The following is a 23,522-nucleotide window of genomic DNA, read 5'->3' on the forward strand; positions in this document are numbered from 1 at the left end:
GTAAAACAACACACTGCTACCACCTAACTGAATTTTGGCATTTGTAACCAAACTTAATGGGATTTGCAGGCATAGTGTAAGCTGTTCTTAACAGGAAAATGCATAACATATCACCATCTCCTTTCCAGTTTGTCTTTTCAATTCTATTGAATGAGCTTTTTTTTTTTTTGGGGGGGGGGGGGTGGGAATCATGTCTAAATAAGTCTGCTACATTATTCTCATAGCATTGAATCATCTCATTTTCCTTTATAATGAAATAACCATTTTAACTAGTCCCAGTCGAGTTTTGTGTATTCTTTGTCATGCTCTTCAGGTCAACAAACTAAACATAAAAAAAACCTCAGATTTCATGCTTCATTACTTTGAATGACAGAAAAAAATAGCTCCACAGAGAGCAAGATATCCCACCCCAACTATACTTTGGAAAAGATAGAATTTGTTTCCATGTTGAAATAATAAAAAGGATCGATATTTTAGTCTTTTATAATGGGAAAAAAAACCCAAACCATACAAGATAATCAATGAATCAAATACTTTGTTTCAAAATTTGGGAGGGTCTAAACTTTAAAATAATTCTTTAAACAAATGTTGCCATTCATAAGCAATTTGCATTAGAATATTTTGAAATTTCTTTGTAGTACAGTTTGGATGAAAAGAGATTCCATAAATATTGGTCTTCTTTCAAAGATTCTTTTTGTTTTTGCAAAATAACATTTTTACCAATGAGAGACTGTCAGAAAAAAAAAGAAGGTAATTGTTCTAGAAGTCAAATCAATATTTCATAAACATTTCTGTTATGGTAAAAACTCAGATGTCTTACAGTTCCTTAATGTTATTCTGACATAAACAACAAGGCTTTTTTATTAGTGCTATTTCTGTCAGTTTTGCCAACAAGTTATAGATCTTAGGGTCCATTCTATTAGCGCTTATTGATGAGTCTTCTTTATTTTTAGCTAGAGTAAAATTCAGGTGAGCATGCTTGATGTGATTTACAGTATGTTAGTTTTCAATACCGCTTATCATTTTTCAAAGAAAACACAATCTTTAAAATTCCATACCATTTCTTGAGCTGTGTGAATGGTTTAACATTATTTTTTTCCTCTTTCTAAAACATAAATAACTAAAGCACATAATTAATTTTTTTCTGCATTTTATAATACCTTACATCAAATATGTGTTGCTTGCACATGAAAAATTTAAAATATAAATATAATATTTAATAATATTTAAATATAAAATATTTTCCTAAAAAGCAGCATTGTATCTTTTTTGCTCATTACATTACTCCATGTAGTAATGTAAGTATATATTTTAATTGAAATGTCATGAAGTACAGTTAATGTGATCCTTCATCACTACATTTGTGCATTAAAGATTTACAGCTGTAGTGCCCTCTATTATTGCCTGGAAAAACATAATTTGATTTTAAAATCTACTTTTAAAAATACGTTGGTTTCATGCTTTGCAAGAAAATAGATAACTTGTCAGATACAAAGAGAAATGCTTGATAATACTGAAAAGATGAGAAACGAATTTCAGAAAATCCATTTAGAACATTAAGTATGCATTTAAATAAGTAAATGACTGGAGGCATATTAGAAAAATACAAACCAACATGCCAATTCTTTCATAAAATATATAAACTTTACATATTATCTGTTAGGTTAAAAGATCTGACAGGTGGGTTAATACAGGTGAAAATGCTGTTAATTCAAAATGGAATGTTTTTCATATTCAGTGCCAGGTATTTATCAGACTCTGTATGTTTCCCTAAATAATACTTGTAAATTAACTTTTTTTCCTTCTTTTGTGTAAGAATGTTTGACTGCCTGGATCATGTACCTAGGAATATCTACACGAATAATCAGTATGTGCAGGAATCATCAAGCACCTCAATCGGTGACAGAATTTTCAGGCACTTTGATGTCCAGTGTCTACTTTCTTCAGATTGCATCATCACATTTTTGAGTGAGAAGATATAGATTTGGATTCAGCTGTGGTGTTTATTTTCATTTATTCACTTATTTGTTAACATTTTCTTTGTTTTAGAAGTTAATCTTAATGAATCTTGCTGTCAGCTTAAGAACATGATGCACCAATTAACTTTAAAAAATGATTGCTAATCAAAGAACACTTATATTTTTGTGTTTTCCACAGGAGATAGATATTCCTCTTGGAATATTACTCTTGGAATCACTTTTCATTCTCTATTACTCAAAAACCATAACAGGAGAAGTCTGATGCTGCCATCATGCCACAAGTGTTTTTACAATGCTAGTACCAAACCTCTCAGCACTACTGTCAGTCATCGCTGTCATATGAGAGATTACATTGGCTGGACACTGAAAAAAATTGTCCTTCAAACAGTTAACCTTCACTTTTACTTTCCTCCCGAAGTCACAGGACCTTTCACAAGGAACATCTCTCAGTGAGGTACTCCCAGAACAAAACTTCGACAAATCCATTGAGGTCCATTTCCAACTCTGAACGTTTTTTAAAACTTGTCATTTTCCATTGCAAAAAAGTAGCAATCTTTAAGCTCTTACAGTATTCCATGGATATTTTTGAAAAAATATCAAATGAGCTCCAAATGCTCAATGCTGCTTAAAACAGGAATGATGGAGATAATGCACATCACTGTGCTGTTCCTTGTGAAGGCAATCCTCACTCGAAATCAGCACTCAAAATTCCAACACTGAATTGCACAGAAGATCATAGGAAACAATGATTCAAAGCTGATGGAAAAGCCTAGCAATGTGGCCGTTTTTTTTGCTGCAGTTTATAGTTTGAAAACTATTTTAATTATGGGGCAAGGAGGAAATGCAAGTAAATAGATTAGCAAACAGCAGGAGGAACAAGAAATTTCTGTGGACTTTTGTTATTTGCAGAAAATTTTCTGATTTAATGTGCATTTCATTTTTGCTCCATTGGTCCATTTTAGGTTGCAATGTAAAGAAAACTGCATTAGGTCTGGTCTACAGTTATGGCTGAAGACAAAGTGACAAAAATGCTTCCTCCACATTTTTTCTAATTCTTACTGAGCTGTATTGGAAGGGCAAGGGTAGTCATGTCTGGATTTTAAAGACAACTACCTGAACTAAACACCTAATTTCATACTCTGAAGAATATGAATTCCAACTTTAGGAGACTGCAGTGCAGTTCTTTAATGTACTTAGAGCTTGGTTCGTTTGATCTTACTGAAGATTCAGGAGTTGATTGACCAAACACTTGTTTTAAAGGCAACTCCCATGTTTTACTTTCATGGTTGTCTACTTTTTCTCAAAGTTGTGGGGTATAATCCTTTTTCAAAATTTAATATTGAGTTTTCCCAAACCTCCATTCTGTATGTGTTATGTAAAAGGTTTTTGCAAAAAATCATAAACTATTTATAAGTATCTTCTGATGTCAGTATCTTTATAAATATCTTCTTTCTCTTTCTTCCCCTTTATGCCTCAGCTATTACCTAGATGGCTGCTAGCGTGGAGCTGAAGAATTAACAGTTTTATTCTCACCTTTTTTCCAATGGAACAAGAATTGTAACAGAATCCACTAGCAACTAGACTAATATGTCTGAAATATCCCTGATTGTTGATATATTACAAAAATGTGATTACCTTTGTTTCCTTGCAGGAGCATATGTGCTTCAAGTAAAGGCGACAGATGCTGATGATCCCACTTATGGAAACAGTGCTAGAGTGGTTTACAGCATTCTTCAGGGGCAACCATATTTCTCCATTGATCCCAAGACAGGTAAATAGTTTATCAACAACAGTGGGAGATTTAAGCTTTGGATTTTTTGATTCATGTGGGCAGTATCAATGAATAAATATGGATCTGGTTGATATGGCCAAAATCCAGAAGAGCAATTTCCCACATGATTCATTTTTGAGTATTGACTAGCTTTTCATGAATTACAATGTGTTGTAGAAAGAAAAGAAACATGCTCATCCAACCAGTACTGGAATATCTAAAATATGTCTACATTGAATGATTATTTTTTCAATGCTTTACTATTTCCTCATTTCCCTAAGATCAAGCTTTGTCTTCTACATGTATCCTTTTTTTTTTTTCCCTGATGATTGAGTATTTTTACTTGGGTCTTCTCAGCATTTTTACTTTCTGAACATACAGACAGAAATTCTCCAGCAATTACTGTTTTGTTATATTGAACTAATTTGAGACTGTGGAACAGCTAATTGTCTCCTTCCCTCCGCTTTTCCTGGGGCATATTATCTTTGGGGTTACTGGATGTGTGAGCAGAAAAACATAATATGTTTAAAGAGACTGAAGTATTTGGGAGGTTGGTGGACATGTTAATTGGGCATCTTGTCCTATATTTCTAAATGTCATTCTTGATTCTATATTTAGTAATTCGGTTGAGGAAGCGATAGCGTACATGGTGAATGACACACATTGTGGCATCCTGAGTGTGCTATAGGGAAAGCTATCCATATGCTCCTTTGAGCAAATAGTTCCACCTTCCAATGTAGACTGTCAGATTCAGGGCCTTTAGCCCTGACGGTGGAGCTTTGTAAGCCTGTGAGCGCAGCATCTCCATTGTACACATTCCTTTGTTCCATGCTCCATTTAGCAGGAGATCATACTGCAATTTGCAGTGAGCAATTTTACTTTTCAAACTGAAATAGGACTTCTTCGGGTGTCTGGGGAAAAAAAAGTAGTTGCCTTTAATTTTTCATTTCAGTTTTGTAAAGAATCAGTGTAAATTCAGTGGCAAGAAAAAGCTTCACTGGAGCCAAAATTGGAGTTTTAGTACAAGTTTCACAAGAAAAAAAAAAGAGTAGTTAGTGGTACGTGGAAGAAGAACTATTTTTCTCATGGCACTTTGAATGACTGTATCATATGTTCTCATCTGTTACTCAATAGTGAGACAACCATGGGTGATGGTCTGCACCTTACAAGCCCTGGAACATCATACAAACCTGGCTATTACCTTAAATGAATTACTCATGTGCTAAAAGAACGGACACAGCTGCAGAGGAAGATTGGTGAAACAGTAGCCCAGCGTAGTTTAAAATCCTATACCAGAAAAAAAACATATAGATTCATGGTTCTACAAGCATCAATAATATGCTGTAACATGCCTTACATTAGGAAGTTCGCATTATGAGAATTACTCATGGGTCTAGCAGTGACTTTAGAGGTAAGCAGTGTGTGATTAACACTGCACAGGATGATGCTTAACGATTTGTTCTAAAATCAAGAAGTCAAGGACAGTACTACAGATCTGATCTTTCATAGTCTTTATTTTATAACTGAGGAGTTTATACGGTAGTTTTTCATTGGAGAGTTTTACTGCCAAAAATCTGTCCTGAGTGCTTTTGGCAGGAAAGGGGAAGAAAGCCATTTCAGTACAATGACAAACCCAGAGCTGCCAGCAGATGAATAAGCATTTTTTGTGTTGTTTGTTGGCTTGTTTTGCCATCTCTTGCATTCCAGAAACAATTTGGAGACATAATCTTGTAGTTATTTAAAGAACCCAAGAACATCTATACTAAGTTTCTGCCCTGTGTCATGTTTCCCAAAGTGATAGCCTGCTTAGTTCTAGTGAGGGATGAAGAGTAAGTGTTTAGTGATGTACCCCTGGAATACTCTTCTAGCTTTGAAAGAACTTGTCCTTGAAAAGTTCCTGGGTGACTAGCAGGGTCAAAGTAACTGAAAGTCTGAAAGTATTTCTCCTTCACAACTTTTCCACTTCCCAGTAGATTTGACATGTCCAGGAGTACAGTACCTGCATACCCACTGTCTCTGTACATTCCCTTTCTTACAAAAGTGTCCATTTTCACCCTGCTTTCTGATATGTTTTTTAGGTCAACATTCTTATTTATGGCTAGATGTTACCAAGTTTTGTTAGACTTTGCATTCTAGTCCATCTTCTGACTTCAGTAATATTATTGAAATCCAAAGTGGTATCAGCAGGAGTATTGATGTTAATATTTATGCAGGAAGTTTTTCTTGGAACCTATGTTTTCTCTTACACAAAAGTGGATGATCTGCTGAATTACAGGTCAATAACTTTGGAAAGCAAATCTTCTGTCCCAAGTCCCATACATACTATTTGGAGTTTTCAACAATCTCATGGAGACCATATTTTTCTACGCATTTGATATTGATGACATCTGAAAAGACAAAAAAGAAAATCAAAGTTATTCAGTTCTGCAGTTGAACAATATTGTAAAATCTTAAGGTAAAAAGATTTACAAAAACTCAGAACATAATCACAAGCACATAAGGCCTCTACATTTTAATAACCCTTTGATTTAAATTTAGATATTCTTCGTAATGCTGCAGTTGAAATACCAGCATTTGTAGCCCTTTCCTTCCCATGGATCCTTAGCTCTACTTTATTCTTCTATTTTGCTGGTAAGATAACTCTAATTCACATTTTTCCTGTCCATATGAACTGATTTTGGAAGAAATAATGTTTCTCAGTATTTTGTCTAAGCCTTTGAAATAGAGTAGGCAGAAAAAAGAAAATTGCCCATGAATTGCAAGACATAAAAAAAATATTTTCATAGATTTTTTTTCTTTTCTAAAGGTTTTTTTTCCAGAAAAATATATAGAATGACCTTACACATCCAGACAGGAATAAATAGTGGGTGATTTGGACCTTTACTAGTGGAGTGATTGCCCATTCTTCATTTTATGAAAAAACCCTGCAGCATTTCTGAGAAAGTCACTTAGTTGTACCCAGAACACCTGTATCAACCAGATAAACTGCATTTCTCTCTTCACAACCTGCTGTGTGCCCATGCTCAGTTTTTTCTGTCATGTTTTTCTGTCACCTTTTTGAACTTCAGCAAAGCTTTTGATACCATATCTCACAGGATCCTTCTGGACAAAATGTGCAGCACACAGCTGGGTAAACACCTCATCATGTCATGGGTGAGCAGCTGGCTCACAGGTCAGGCACAAAGGGTTGCAGTGAATGGGGTGCCCTGAGTGATGGGGTGACCAGAGTGGTGACCTGGCACTAGTGGGGCTCTGCACGGATACATCCTCACCACAGCATTCTTCAACATCTTCATAAATTATTTGGACACAGGACTGCAAGGAACACTATGTAAGTTTGCTGATAACACTAAATTGGCAGGAGCTGTCGACTCGCTTGGGGGCAGGGAGGTCCTGCAGATTTTTGACAAAACAGAGAGCTGGGCAGTCACTGAACATATGAAGCTTAGCAAAGTACCAGATTCTGCAGTCTATACCATGGTTGTGTATAGACTGAGGAATGAGGGGCTGGAAAGCAGCACTGTGGGAAGGAACCTGGATGTCCTGGACAATGGCCAATTGAATCTGAGTCATTGTGTCCTGTCAGCCAGGAGGGCCAACCATCTCCTGAGGGAATCAGGCACAGCATCGACATCTGGGCAAGGGAGGGGATTGTCCCTCTCTGCTCTACACTGGGGCAGCCTCACTTCGAGTGCTGGGGGCAGTTTTGGGTGCCATAATATAAAAAAGACCCATGTGAGCTCTCAGAGAGAAGGGCCTTGAGGGGAAGCCATATGAAGAGCAGCTGAGGTCACTTGGTCTGTTCAGCCTGGAGGAGGCTGATTGGAAGTCTCATTGTGGTCTTGAACATTCTCATGAGTGGAAGAGGAGGGGCAGGTACAGATCTCTCTCATGACCAGTGGCAGGACTTGAGGAAATGTCATAAAGCTGAGTCAGGGAAGGTTTACGTTGGATATCAGAGAAAGGTTTTTCACCCAGAGGGTGGTTGGGCACTGGAACAGCTTCCCAGGGAAGTGGTCACAGCTTCAGCATGACAGAGTTCATTGAGCATTTATAGAAACACTCTGAGGAACATGTTATGACTTGGTGTGTCCTGCACAGAGACAGGAGTTGCACTCAATGATCCTGATGGGTGGCTTCCAATTTAGCATACTCTCATTCTGTAATCCTTATATTTCATTTTGTTAGTATGACACAGGAGGCCTTTCATTCCCATAGGTCTTTTCCCCTTGGAATGAACATACCAAGGATGTTGTAAAATGCTGCGGAACATATAGCCTCCACAATGCCAAATTAAGCAATAATTAAGATTAAGAGATTCAAGAGGAAACCTGTAAAGTTCATCCTATTTGCAAAAATATTCATTTTCTGAATCTCATGAATATTAACAAATTTTTGCAGTTTTATAATTAAAGATTTCAGTTTGGAGAAAACTGCGTGCAGTATGCCATCCTGAGGCAGGAAAATGGTGATTTCTAATATTGTCATTATCATCATGTTACAGGTGGAAAGAAACTGTTACAGTGTTCAATTCAATGGGAATTGTTAATAGGTTCCAGAAATAGCAGATTCAGGTCAATGTTATTTCTAGACTCTGAAAAAGTATTATAAGCTAATGGTTCATATGCTGGCTTGTTAAGGCAGCAGTGGTTAGCTGCTATAAAGATAAGAATGGTCCTAAAGTTAGTTTCTTGCCATTCCATACCCATTTTAATACCTGGTAAAACCTGCTTTTAACATCAAATTGTTTAATACTAGAAAATAATACTTTCTAAACCAATAATAACCAGGAAGGCCATACTTCCAGTTGGTTTGTTTTTCAATTTTGCATGTTATCTGCACCAATGTGCACCTAGACATTTTTTGATAATTGTTGATGAATAAATAACATTTTGCAATGCTTGTTATATTTGTAAAATTTTGAGGAAGACATGTATTTCCTCCTACACATTTGATTTCAAGAAAAAGCCTTTAGTACCCCAAACTTTTTAGCTTTATACAATCTCATTGGTTAATCTGTGTGTTCAAATTAACCAATGAGATTGTATAAAGGGACCTCACCCTTTCTCTCTCTTTCTCTCTCCAAGTCTTCCTTTAATTCTATATATTCCTAGCATATCTGAAGGGAGATTATGGCATATCTGCTTAGATAGCAGCTATCCAAAATCACTGAAGACTAAAAGTCATGTCTTACAGTGATATTTAATTCCTTTTTTAAAAGGAAATTCCTCAAATTTTCACTGCATATTTGTGCTATATCAAGAAAACTTTCTCTAGGAAAGGAAGAGTCTTCTAATAAAGACCTCCTTTTGTGTAGAGGAACATTGTCTTGGCCTACAGTAAATTGCATTTATTGTCAAGTGAATGGTTGGAAACAATTGAAGATGCAGGCTCTGCAATGCAATGCCGCCTCTTTCTACATTGCCTTACTCTGTACAAGGCAGTGCTCCTCAACCCTGATATGGCCAACCTATGATCACAGCATTCACATCCCTAGTGAAAATGCATCATTCTCTTTCATCCATTCATATCTGATTGAAAAGGTAAAACAGTCATTTAGAGTGGTTGAATAGCTGACAAACACACTTTCAAAAAGCCTGAGTGATTTTTGTGTTTTCATGTGACCTCCTCTCATCAAACCATTCAGAAGAATTCTATACCTGGTGCAAGAAATCCAATATTAATTTGTAAGAGTAGACAATCACAGCCCTTTGTTTATTTGCTCCTTTTCTTTTTCATTCTTCTCATAGGTGTAATAAGAACAGCTTTGCCAAACATGGACAGAGAAGTGAAAGAGCAATATCAAGTTCTAATCCAAGCCAAGGACATGGGAGGACAGCTGGGAGGACTAGCTGGTACTACCACTGTAAATATTACTCTCACGGATGTCAACGACAACCCACCCAGATTTCCTAAGAGTATGTAATATTCCAAAGCACTGATTTTCAAATAAGTATGACTAAAAGTATTAATCTGGAAAAGCCCTGTAGATAAGAAGCTGAGATCCTGGAAAAAGAACAGTATATGATGAAAAAAAATCAGACATCCTGTTTTCTAAAAATAATATAAAGCTGACTTTGAAAGTTTGAGTTAAATGTTTAAGAGTATATACACCATCATTCCACAAAACCCATCTGAGCCTGAGTTAATTTCATTTGCACTATAAAATTTATTTGGGAAATACTATTTTGTCAAGAGAAACTGAATGAACTCCTTCAAATTACAAAAAGTTATAACCTGAGACTTCCAGGTACCAAAGGCAGAGCTAGCTCATGCTAAGCATTACTGTTATATTCAGGAACAGATTTTTATATGTCTTGGCTCAGAAGGTTATATCTGTCCCTGAAAACACTTACAGCCTCCAAACAGTGATCATTTACTGATAATTTATGTTTCACATCAGTTAGTTTAAATGAAGCTTTTCAGAAGTATGCTAATTTAAAGAGTTTTATAGTCTGTGTATGATTAGGAGGATTGTCATATTCTTGTCTCCATAAATTTACTGAAGTTTAGTATATTCTGTACCTTCAAAATGCAGAAACCAATCAAGCATATATCTTGATAACTATAATTATTAGCTGCTAAAAATTTGTTAGTAAGGCTAATTCATATTAGAATATATTGCATGAATCTGCAGTAAGATCATGGCAGCTTTTTACTTTGCATCTTTTTCTTCCCTATGAATTGAAATCCCACTATATGTATCATGAATACTCCATAGGTAGAAAACCACATCTGCAACTGTGAAGTTTTCGCTCATAAAAATTCTACTTCTTTTACTCAGTCTGAAAATAAATTGTGCTTTTGCAGGCATGTAAGAAAAATCATGTTATGAGAAGAATCCATTTGGTCATTCCTTCTGTCTCTTACACTTGTGTCTAGATGGTATCCACAAAACAGGCCAAGCAATACTTCCTAAGACTTCCTTACTATCTAATTGTATTTAGTTCTAATGGTGTCTTTGTATTTACAACACTTGATGTATTTTTCTTGCAGCAATTTGCCCCATTGCTTTGAAATTTATGTTAAATTTCAGAGTCCACATGCTCTGTCAGAGCATGTGTGTATATATATATATATATATATATATATATATATATATATATATATATATATATAATATATAACTAAGAGCTCCCCCTTTTTTGTTTTTAATCCATCTTTATATAATTGCCTGCATGTTAACCTCTTCAAAGAATTCAGAAAGCAACACAAAATATCAGCTTTATTTAGAGAAGCTGTGTTGATTTCTCTTTTTTCAGAATGGGAAATTTTCTCTGAATTGAGTAAATCTGTTCCTACTGATTTGCCTACTGTTTTGCCTGTACATGTCAGTCATATCCATCCTTATCTCCCCTGGACTCCCTGGAGAACTTTTGGGGGAAAAAATCAGTGTTATTTTATACCTCCAAGTGTTCTTGTGCCACAGTGGTTTGAAGCAAAATATTGCACATCATAATAGTTCCCTTCTTTCATTCTTCAGGCTCTTGGGCATGTAACAGCTAATCCAAATGATTTGTTACTGTTGTGTCTGTTTGTTCCTCAACTGCTTCTATAGCTAATTTAACCTTCTCCTGAGTCCCCTATAAAGTTCTAGGGTAGAAAAAATATCCCAAGTTTTCCTACACTAACAATAAAGAAAAAAATATAGTAGGTTTTACATTTGTGATATTTTCTTTTCTGAGCACTTCTGTATCTCAGTTTTGGGCTGGCTTTACACAGTTCCTCTCAGGCTTTTGCCTCCGGATATCTTAAAAGACAATTATTATTAGCTTGTTTGCTGAGATTTATTCAAACTCATTTTTCAACTTCTTTATTGAGGTTTTATAGATAAAGCAGGTTTATGGTTCTTTCTATTGTCCTCTCTGAGACACAACTTCATTTTTTTGAAAGATGTGTTCTTTCTTTTATTAGCTATGTTGTTTGCCCTTACAGATTTTCCTTTTAATGGCATTTGCTGTGGGTCTTCTAAATGATATCCCTAGATAGCATCCACACCACCCGTAGTGATTTAACAATCTCAGCTATCTCATTCAGAATTTCTATAGTAGTATGCCTCAGTTTTATTTATTTCCACTTTCTTCTTATTATTTATTTAACTGAATACAACCATCTTGTAATTCTAGTTTTTATTGCTCCTGCACAAGTTTTGCATTTAAACTAATTATAGTTGTTGTAAAGTGTAGAATAACTAGGGAACTTTTCCTGAATAGCTAATGTTAATACTGTCCTCTTTTCTAAGTCTTAGTTGACAAAGATTCCTTTCACAACCATTATTATTCCTCCGTGGACAAAGTCTGCAGTGACTTTCCTGCGTACTTTGCTCCTTGATACTATGCTGCCTTACTGATTTTCTTCTTTCCCACAGATATTGAACACAGGTATAATGTTGATATTCTTCCTTAGCATTAAGCATCAAAGTTGCCTATACTAGGTAACTAGGTCCCATTTTAACCCTTGGCTTTATATTATGGTTTTCTTTTCCCCCTTAATGGTCCCTAGTTTGATTCTGCATGAACTACCACTTCTGCATTTCTTACTGGGCTGTCATCTTCTTTTGTAGCATTCTCCAGTGAAGAATGCAGAATTCTCATTACTTCACCCTTTGTCTGAACTGCATACTTGTGCATTTTTTTTTCCTAATGTTTTGCTTTCCAACACCTTAAAATTCTCCTGAACCTTTCACTAGGTATCACAATGGTGATAGAAAAGTTTTTAAGCTTTCATAAGGCTATTTTTCTCATGGCCAAAATGAATTTCACAATTTCTCCTATTCTTTAACAAGTGCTCCAACATTCTAATATTGTGACTCACTTCTCCTCACCCCTTTTTCTCAGCCAGGCATTTGTTTAAAGCTCTACCTTTCAATCTTTTTCTCCTGATTGTACATGGTGAGACTAGTTCAAACTATGCTACTATGAACGTCCTTATCTTCAGGTTTCGTTTGCTAGCCTGAACTTCAATCCTAAGACTTTTTTTTTATTTTATCAGACCTCACATGATATCTCCTTTAGTTTCATGACATGCTGTCTAAGCACCTGTGGGATGCTCCAAACCTGATCAATAAACAAATCATCCCAGAGGGCCTCTTTGTACCATCATTCTTTCTGCTTTCATCCTCAGTGCTTGTTAAACTGCTCACAATTGCAGTTTGCTCCTTCCTTTCAGCTGGAACCTCTGTTGTTTGAAGGGTGCCATGGGTGCAACAGAAAACAATGAAACTGTCTGGGGACTGAAAACTCAGTTCATTGACAAGCTTCATGTGCCCAATGCTCACGCCCATTCTCGTTTTTAGTTGTATATTTTACTTCCTTTGTTGTTAGGGGCCTTAGTATTTTATATTTTGTTGTATGATTTCATCTACTGTGTTGTGCAAAAAAGCACATTTTTTGCATAATGTCAGATGGTTTTCATGACACAGGGAAAACATGGAATATATCATCCTGTTTGAAGAAAATAGCCTCCAGGTCTCATTTAATGCATGAATTGCAGTTATGACATCTTTGCCCAGTTGTTGCTATGAAGAAGCAAAATAAATCACTCACAAGAGACCAAAACCAAACTTGTCCTGTACTTTGCATGCTAGTAAGGTTGAAAACCTTTTCTTTCTATTATATCAAACGTCAAAAAAGACAAATTACCGCAGTGATGCTCAACAAAACAAATGAGAATAAGATTGGAAGTTTGTGTTGATATCAAAAATTACAAACACTTAAAATTACTTACAAGCTAAAATGTCAGTGTGGAGTCTCCAGTGTATTGGTCAAGCCTATTGGGTTTTTTTTGCATGTGTTTCAGGCAACAGTCTTGATCGATGGGGATTTACTTAGCCAGCCCTGTTTGCTTATCCAGCATGAGATAGTGTGGATAAGCCTGTGTAGTGTGCCTGAAAATCACAGAGATGCCAGGCTAATTACAGCTAAACAAAATAAAAAAGTGAGAAAAAGTGGAGTATTAATCATATTTCAAAAACAACAACTGTGTTTTTCATTTTTTTTCCTTGAAAGCATTGCAATGATTTGGAGTAATTACCTGCCAGGAAATGGGGGTGCCATTTGCTTGACTACCATAGCTAAAAGGACACTTGGGAGGAATTTTAGTTTTGTGAAAAATAAGCCTTTAAAATCCAGTCAGTGTAGGTGCCAAGTTCAGTCCTGGCAAGAGTCAGGACCCCTGGGTGCTGCTGGGACTGAGATCTCCAATATTCCATTGCTCCTCGTTGGTCAACAAAGCCAGGAGGTGCAGACTGGAAAAAGGGACACAAATTGCTGCAGGGTTAATGTTTTTGTGTCACATAATCAGGACCACAGTTTTGCAAAGAACTTATGCCAAATAAGTCATGCTGTAGATCACCTAACATTTCACAGGATAAAGTTTAAATTTATTTTCTGAACTTAGTAAAGCTGGAGGGAAAAAAAATATTTCACAGCAGAAGAGCAGAAGTAGGAGAACATATATTATTAATATTTGGAAGGAGCTACATTGATAAATAATACATTACAAGCTTGCAAAAAAAAAGTATCACGAAACACCTTCATCTTATTGAGGGTCCTTTAAGGAGACAGGCAGGTTTGGATGGGTTATCAGCATCCAGTGATGAAAAACCACTCACTATCCTGCTGAACACAGAATTTTTTATTTAGAACCTGTGCTTTTGAACATATTCAGTGGGGAACTCCCACCTTGCATGTCTCCTAGTAATGAGGAGTGTAACAGAGAGGAAACCGCTAAACATAGATTTCTGTCAGAGTTGTTTGACCTGCAGGTATCTGTTGGCCCACATTTCAGAAAACTGACACTTCAATAAACTGATATTTTCTTTAAAACTAGTAGAAAAAAGTTAATCTGAATTATTTTATTAGTAAAAATTTATTTCCAGAAGTATTTTCTTTCTTCCCTGGCTCTTCATTAGTACAGCAGCTTTCTGCATTGCTGTGCATTTCTCATTGTTAAAGATAGACTGTTTTTGTAAATATTAAAATACATATTTCATATCAAAGTTTTATTTTTACCAAAACAAGAGGAAAAAAATAAGGCAATGGCTGAAAAGGTAAGTACTTTTCTTATCATAACAAAATGTTTGAGTAATTGAAAAACATTTGGTATAACACAGCAGTGCCTTTGAGCAGAGAGGAGTGGACAAAAGCTGTGTACGTGTAGGCATGCATCCTGGTCCACAAGGGAACTGATGGCTCTTCTCTCTCAGCTACTTATGTACATGATAGCTGGCTGAGTAAAAACATATTTAAGCACATAATTCCTGAAAGCTAATGGGCTAACCCTTAACTCATCAAGCAGAGGACCAGTCTGAGACAGCTGCCAGGACAGCAGTGGCTTGTTTCCAATTCTTAAAATAAGCTTCAAGAAAAAATGGATGGGTTATATTTCTTTCAACATTTAAATGACAAAAAGCTGCATAATAAGTTGCTATAAATTATGCTTTATGGAATCAAACTAATTAAGTGAAGTGGTGGATTCATACTTTGTAAATTTATAGTGCTTCAGTTTCCCAGTCTCTTTCTTTTGTTCACTGCTGACAGTGTGAGTGTGAAAACAATTTAGAGATATAAACTCTTATATGTTGAGCAATAAAAGCACATGAGAATCATTTTAGTCAAAGGAATAATATGTCTTTTTATTTTAATATGACAAAAATATGCTATTAGAGAATAAGGCCTGACAAAAAAATGCAGTTGAATTTTAAAGTTTATACACTATTTATACTGATATTAGCACATAAAATATTTCAAGTGTCTTTTGAAGTCAGTAATAAGTTTGTTTCTTTTTAGGGTGTGTATTTTTTAATGTGTCACCTCCCGAATTTGCTTTTCTGCAACTCAAAAGAACTATTTAGCTAAAGTTATATTTTATCATATCATTTACAGCTAACAGAAGTCAATTTTGTGAGAGACTGTTTAAAAGCTTTTTCTAATGGAAGAGAAATTAAGGTTTGAACCCAATATTTGAATTTTGTCTACTTGTGCATGTCTTTGCTTTAAAAAAAAATGCATCTCTGATGGCCAGAAACCAATATCTCAGGGAGGGTGTGCAACCACATTTAAAATATTCAGACAGCTGTAGAGCAAGGCCTAGACATCACAAGGGACATTTTTTTTTTTGCTGTCATTGGTCTTTCCAAGAGCAACTCAGTGAAATTCATCAAGATAGTTTTCATAAAAGAACACGGCAAATTTGCAGAAATGCTAACATGTTTGGAAACAGAAACACGACTATTCATCTTTCTGGTGGGTGACACCTAAAATTAAACAAGCTTGAAGGCTCATTCCTACAACCTTGTGTATCATTCCATACTGTAGGAGTTTGCAGGTAATTGGATTTGGATTTCACCAATGGCCAGTACAGTGTATTCCATAGAATATATTAAATCCTCTATTGGACACAGCAGAGGAAACAGTAATCTTAGAGAAAAAAGTTCATAAAATAGACAATTCAGAAGCAAACAGAAAAACACCTTTCATTTATGCAATTCCAGGAATTTCAGCGTAAGTGAAAAGGACTTTTGCAAACATAAACAAGCCCTTTATTCCCTTAGTTATTTAACTTTGGCATGGCCCTTGAATGATCTATTAACTGGACGACCTATTATATAGACACAGTATGTATTATATATTAGGAATAGGCTTTGCATAATATTACCCTTTAGATTGCATCTTTTTTTCTGTGATTATTTATTGGTTTGTAGTTTATTTTAATAGGCTTACTGTCAAATACTACAATCTATAGAAATATTTAAAAAGAAAGAACAACCAAGCACTGAACCAGAAATAGCCTGCATATATGAACATATGCATACACACTTTTTTGATTGAAAATACTTATCATAGTTACTTATTTATATGTTATTGGAAGCTTAGTGCATCACAGAAATTGCACATGCATTAATTGTCCCAAGTTTTACTACATTAAAGCTGGTCAGTTTTTAACTCAGTAAACTAAATGTGTCTCATTCCATTCAAGTGACTTTGAACAAGTCTAGCTCAGATTACATTGAAAAACTGGTTTAGAAGCAGAGTGCAAGGAAGAGGTCTTCTGGTCCACAAGAGATAAAAAGGAAAATATTTGAATCCAGTGCTTTGGATGAGTGGGATATGAAAGACAATGGTATCTACTTTTAAAGATTTCAGAAGAATGCAACACAAATCCAACCAGTAACGCTTTAGAAATTTATAGAAAAAGATCATGTGATTAATAAATTATTCTGTTCACTAATCTAAAAAAATTAAATAATGAAAGCATAGATTTGATTTAAAAATAAGTGAGGGAGATTTATTCCATCCTTCTTGGACAATATAGAACTAGTTACTTTTCTTTAGCTAGAAAATTTACTCAGGATTAAGGTTCAGATCTGCCTAATTAAACATTTTAACAAGTTTGCATGAGTTTCTGGGAAGTTGTTCTACTCCCTGTAATTTAGATATGGAAACATGGCTTCTCTCAGTATTTCTGTAAAAGTTATGCTTTATATACAGCACTTGCATCTGAGAATGAAAATGAGTCCATCTTTCATTGATTAAAGAATTTGCCTGGCAGACAAGATGTTCTAATTCAGTTCCAGCAACTAATTACTTACGTTATACCAATTGGGAGATACCTGCACAGGACAGGTGGACAGATTCATTGCAGACTAGCCTGCAGGCAGAGATTAGTTGTGAGACTGAGCCAGAACCTGCTTTGATTCAGAAGAGAAGGGAAGGTCAAATCCTGGTTTTCTCTATCTTTAATTTTCTAATGTCTATGCCATAAGACATAAAAGGAAAAAACCACCAGCTTGATCCTGTTAATCAAGCTTACATTGTTTAATGTCAGAAAATTTTATGCAATCTGATTTTCACTTACCTGTGAGTTTTGAGTAAATTAAAGCATCATTTTTGAGTTAAGCATGTGCTTTAACCAATCATTTCAAAGAGTGATGGAAGATAGGAATGCAAAGGCTCCAGAAATGGGTTCATACAATCACAAGCCAATCAGGAAAACAGCACCCATTTTGGATTGCAATACCTTTGACTCACTGCTGCTTCAGCATCAGTAAAACTACAGTCAAATCAGTAGCATATTAAATACCAGCTGACCAGTATTTTCACAGGGCTCTTACAGGAATCAGACGAGAACCAAAGGTAGCTCCTCTTTAATCCAGGCTCCTTCTAAGTCTCACACCTCTGTACTATTTGCATTTGTTCCTCACCTGTTTCATCCTTCTTTGGCCTCTCTTTCCTCCTCATCCTGTATATCTTTATTTTCAACACACACCCTTGTCTCCACTGTCCTGTGTGAGAGACATATATTTATCCTTGATCTCATTTTCATTGTATAGCTAGATTGTGGCCATGTCCTCCTTCAACTCCACAAGTAGGTTTTCTTTTCTTTCCCAATGGTAGCACTGCAAAAAGAATTTATACTTTGCTGAGTCACTCCCAGCTCTGCATTTCTCTATATTTGCTATACTGAAATCATGAGTCTTCACCATCCCAGATAAACTCTTTACATCTTCATGTTACTTGTTTTGGCCACCACCCTATCACACATCTCAGTGACCCTGGCCTGCTGTTTCTATTTCACTCACTTGACTTACATACTTGACAGGTAGTCATAAAAAAGCCTCTGTATTTTTCTTTTCCCTTCACCACCATTTAATCAGTGAAATTATGGGCATTTTTACATAGACTAAAAGAAGATATACAATGGCTTATTGCATTTTGCTTTTAAAAGCAAAAGATGGACATGAGACTATCTGGGAAAGTTCCTGAAGTTTTACGTTGTCTGTACTGTTAGTCTTTGAACAGTCCAGGGCACAATTTTGACCAACACCAAGTAAAGCTTTCTCAGAGAAATTTAGGGCATTTGGAGAAATTAGTACAGGTCAGGAACTATTTTCTACAGTCACTTTCCATGAAATTGACCTATTTTGGTGTGGGTAAAAGAATTTAATAACATGGAATTAGGCCATTTATATTGGCTGGCTTCTGGGCCACAGAGTATGACTGGTACATAAAATTTCTTTGGATATTTGTAACAGTTTTGAGCCTATGCTTTGTAATGAAGGCCATGCAGCCCTCTTTGGGTCGCAGTACCCCACAGTTAAGTAGCCTTCTATCATTATTTGTGTGAGTCCAACATAAAGGAGTTAAAATTTAACCTCTATAAAAATTTCTATTTACACTTACGCCAACTTTTTCTTAATTTTTTTCTTATTTCTGTTCATATCAAAATTCTTCATGCACTTTTAGTAAGAGCTGGTTTTCCCCCCAAGGTGCATGTAACCTTAGTAAAAACTCCCTGGAAACTTCTTCTCTTTTTTGTAGCTGTCATTGTTGCAAGTTCTTAATTATAAAGCATCTTGAAGAGTGAATCATTTTATTCAGACTGAATAACTGAATCCCAGCCAAAGCATGCTAATTGGAAGAAAACTGAGAAATAAACTGGAGGGGGAGATATTCAATTACCACAGATTCTCAAAACACTAAGTGTTTAGCAAATTCTTTGTCTGCTGCACTTATATTGTTTTTTAACTTTCTCAAGAATGCATAAGTAGCAAAGGTTATCTGAGGACTGTTTGGAGTACACATTGAATGAAACAAAAAACCTCTTTAAAGGTCTAAGCTGATAGAGACTGAACCCTTAGCTCCAAAGCAGAGCATAAGCCCAAATATAGCTGTTTCTTTAAACTACCCCATAGCCAATGAAAAATATAGGTAATTTCTCACTGGCTGAAGCACCATGCTCTGATTGCACTGTAAACAATAGTTCAAGAAATACAAATGAGCACAGTAGTGATTAGAAGTTAAATATTATCTATTTGTCATAACATTCTGTTGTTAATTCATTTCCCTCATATCATCATCTCTACGCAGTAATTGATCATTAATGGAAAGATTAGGTAAATTGTTTTAAACACTATAATTATCATCATAGTAGATTATTATCATTAATAATGGTATTTTACATCTGCTACCTTATGTAGAGAAGGCAAAAATAAATACAGTTCATAGAAATTCAACAACCTTTGGCAGGAATCATGTCATTCATTCCACTACCATGTGTTTTCTGTGAGCAGTGATGAAGAAATTATTCATTCAAAACACAGAGAATATTTAGATTGGATGCATGAAATTACTCTCAGTAACCTTGGTATGTCTTGAAAGCCCCATGCATCTCCACCTACTCTGATATTGAAAAGGAGCTAAGGCTACAGATTTAACAGCATGGGGTTGCCTTGCAATGCTTTGAGAATTGGTTCCAAAGTGACTCACTGACAACAGTGCCACTTGCTGTGTCACTGTCAGTTCTGGCAGCATCTGCCTTTTTCCCTGAGGTCTTCCATCTAAGTAAGAAATCAACATATCCTTTCTGCTTCCAACCGTGGTGAGCTTACTTTCTGAAAATTTAGAGACCACAGGGCAACATAAAGTGAAGCAGACCATATGTAATTATCTAATTATAATCACAACAGTTTAGGCTCATAATTTTCAAGAATATCAAAGAACTGCAGTTGTATGCAGAATTTCAGCAGTGCTCCACTCCTTGTAAAAGCATTAAATGGGATGCCCAAGTGCTTGCAACAATCCATACGTTCCTAATGACAGCAGTAGGAGCTGAGCTGAAGATACCAAGCAGTTTGTAACTGTCTTCCGTGAATCCAAAATATGTCTTCAGTATATTTGCAGAGAGAAAGCTGCAAAATAAAAAGAAAGTAATAGAAATATTCTAGAGTATATTTTTAAAGTTTTGTCTTGAATTCATGACAATTATTTTATTCTTGGTGTCTTCTATGGAAAATCTGTTGAATTTATAAATGTGATTGTCCAGTGCTCACAAGAGAAAGGCCTGTAATTAAGCATTCATGACTTTTGCATTTTATTGCAAAATGAGCAGTATTTATAAGGAGAGCTTACTTGAAAGACTTAAATTGTAAAACATAAGCATCACTTGTGATAAGCTGAGTGTACTTGCTATAAAAGTATAAGAGAAGACAAATGCAAAATACACAATGGCTATCCCATTATATTATTATTTTCCTATCTATATCACACACTAAATCACAAGCAATTAAGGAAACTTCAGAGAGTAAACCAAAACTTGAAACAAAGTATAGTAAACTATAATAAACATGTACTTGATCATTTCACAATTTCATCTTTAGAAGTAATAATTTTTGGCCTCATCCTGTGCCCTCATGGGGAAGAAAAGTAATATGGAGTTCAGGGGAAAAAAATGCATGAAATATACTTAATGAGTGTGTAAAAATCAAGTCTTCACAAGGAGTTTTATGAGTAACACAGATGTTGAGCGTGCTTTGTTTAGGTGATTTTAGGTATACAACTGAGGTTTGATGTGGAGGACTTAAGAATAGAACCTAATTTCCTTAGTCAATGGAGAGAAAAATTATTCTTCCAATACAGATGATTTAGAGCACCTGGCTTAGATCCTAAAGTAAATGGTTTGACCATATTCTTAAGAGAGAATGAATTGTAGTAAAAGTTGTTATATCTTTTGCAAGGGTGATAAAGACAATATGAAAAGGCCCTGGCAAGATATTTAAGAAGCAGGGATGTTAAGCAGAGCATTACAAACTCTTTGTCCCATCCTTGAAAATGTACTTTTTATCAAGTTAATGTTTCACATGTATCCTTCAATTTAAATTTTATAGAGGCAACAAGTGTATTGATTTACTTCATGGTGACGGTATGATCACTGGAATATTACCAACCAACCTACCTGATAAATGCCAATTACATGTTGCCTGGAATTCTGAAAATAGAAAGACATCTTCTCCTGAAAACTTTTTTCTATCTATAAGACAAGTTACACCTTGATAATTCTTTATAAATACTATATAATTTACTTACAAAATAATTGATTCGAGCTTTTAGACTATACCCTCCAAAAATTACTTCTCTCATTGGATTATTTTGTTTGGTAATAATATCTAATTAGTAGACTGGATATTAGCAGAACAGTTCTTCATTGGTTATGATACATAATGAAGCTGATCATGTGGAACTGGTTTTCCACATAAGCCTTCAGAGTTACAGAAAGCTACACTAACATGTGAATGCATTGGCAAAGTCAAATTTTTCACAAAAAGAGGAAGTGATAAAGGTGGCATCTTTCGTATACAACAATAACATCAGGATTAAAGCAGTTACTGAGGAATTGATTATTTCTCCTCAGCCTGCTGGAACATGGAAACTCCATATTGTCTAGAAGAAACTCTTTATAAACTTGAGGAATTTACAGAACCTAGTATTTTCTTCCCCTCTTGGTAAAACTATAAACCATACAAAGATGATTTTAAGATCTTCATAGATTAAGTATCCTTGCCGCACACATGTGAGTGTGCATGGCTCAAAAGAACTGCTTCTATAATTATTTATACATTATGTTGTTAAATAGAGTACTCTCTGTTGGAAAAAGTATTCTTTATGCAACAACCAGCACACTTTGAAGGCAAAAGCTGTGGGCTTGATTATCTTGAGATAATAAAAATGAACTGGAATATCCCATTTCCTGAACCCTTGCTCCAACAAGGAGGATGTTCATGTCTGTGGAATTATTCTCTGGAGTGGGTAGGTCTATTTTTAGAAAGCTATATGACAGTAACACCTTATCAGTAGGAAAAAAAAGGCAAATTATTATACTGAATATTTCAGTATATAAAAATTATACCAGTATAATTAAAGTATTTTTTTCCTTTGGGAAGGTGGCAGGAGGATGGCTTCAAAAGCACAGTCCGCTAACTCACCTCAGGGGGTGATTGAGGGTTGGCTCAGGAGCCAGATAGGGCTGGCTCAGGAGCTGCCAGCTCTGGGGAAGAACCATCATGTGGATAATCCTAAACTAGGGTAGGATCAAACTCAAAATGGTTTTTGTTTCTGCTCATTTTCCCTTGAAGTACTGGTGACCCTTGAACATACACAATCTCTGCAGCATGGGAAGGTGCATTTTTCTAGGTGTGGACTTTGGAATCCACAGAAGAGAACCAGAAAATTTTAAGCATGGTTATGTTATATCTAATGAGGCCATAAAGCCTTACTCAGAGAAGTGGGTTATAGACTGGAAGGATTCTTTCCATAAGTGAAGTTTTACAAGCCCATCCCAGATCATGTGTGACCTGCATCAGACACACAGTGACACAGCCTGGCTTTTTTCCCCACACAATGTCCCAGCCCCTCTGCAGGGCACAGAGCCACATCCAGGAAAGGAATTAATGCATCTCACTGCTGTGCAAAATCACATCTCCCTGGTTTTAGGAGCATATGCATCAGATGCTGCTATTTATTAGGATTAGCTGTAGCTGATGTAGAAGGTTTTATATATTGAGTGTATGTATTTATGTTAGACTTTCCTTTGCCTATTATATTGTAGCTAAAACACCAGTGAGAAAATATGAACTGTTGCCTTATGATTTTTCCTAAACAGACATAAATCAGTCTCTTTACAGCCTGGATAGGGATAAAAATTAAAATGCCTTGATAATTTAATTTAAAAAATAGTATTACAATACACTGTCTGGTGGGTTTGGGTTTTGTTGTTTGGTTTTTGTGTTGCTGTTTTCTTTTTTGTTTTTGTTGGTTTTGGGGTTTTTTGGCTTGTTTTTTTGTTTTTTTGGGGTTTTTTTTGCTGGTCTGATTTTTTTGTTTGTTTTATTTTGTGGTTTTGTTTGTGTATTTCTATTTTGTTTGTTTTGGTGTTTTGCTTTCCTCCTGAAGAAACGTTAAAGATTTAGAAGAAAGAGAGATTAATTATTTTACTTC

The 23,522-nt window shown here is 35.5% G+C and overlaps 1 protein-coding gene across 2 annotated transcripts in view; it reads left to right on the forward strand.

Annotated features, from left to right (window-relative positions):
• The window catches only part of CDH12 (cadherin 12), a 153,513-nt gene that overhangs the window by 75,054 nt on the left and 54,937 nt on the right, over positions 1-23,522 (forward strand). The window contains exons 3-4 of one of the 2 annotated variants that reach the window (XM_058820897.1): positions 3,631-3,750; positions 9,501-9,668. In XM_058820897.1, coding sequence (XP_058676880.1) covers positions 3,631-3,750; positions 9,501-9,668 — 288 coding nt within the window. The remainder of the gene's footprint in view (positions 1-3,630; positions 3,751-9,500; positions 9,669-23,522) is intronic. The other variant, XM_058820906.1, reaches the window with a different exon arrangement.

This window comes from Ammospiza caudacuta, chromosome 1 (assembly GCF_027887145.1).
Source record: "Ammospiza caudacuta isolate bAmmCau1 chromosome 1, bAmmCau1.pri, whole genome shotgun sequence".
Classification (NCBI taxonomy): domain Eukaryota; kingdom Metazoa; phylum Chordata; class Aves; order Passeriformes; family Passerellidae; genus Ammospiza; species Ammospiza caudacuta.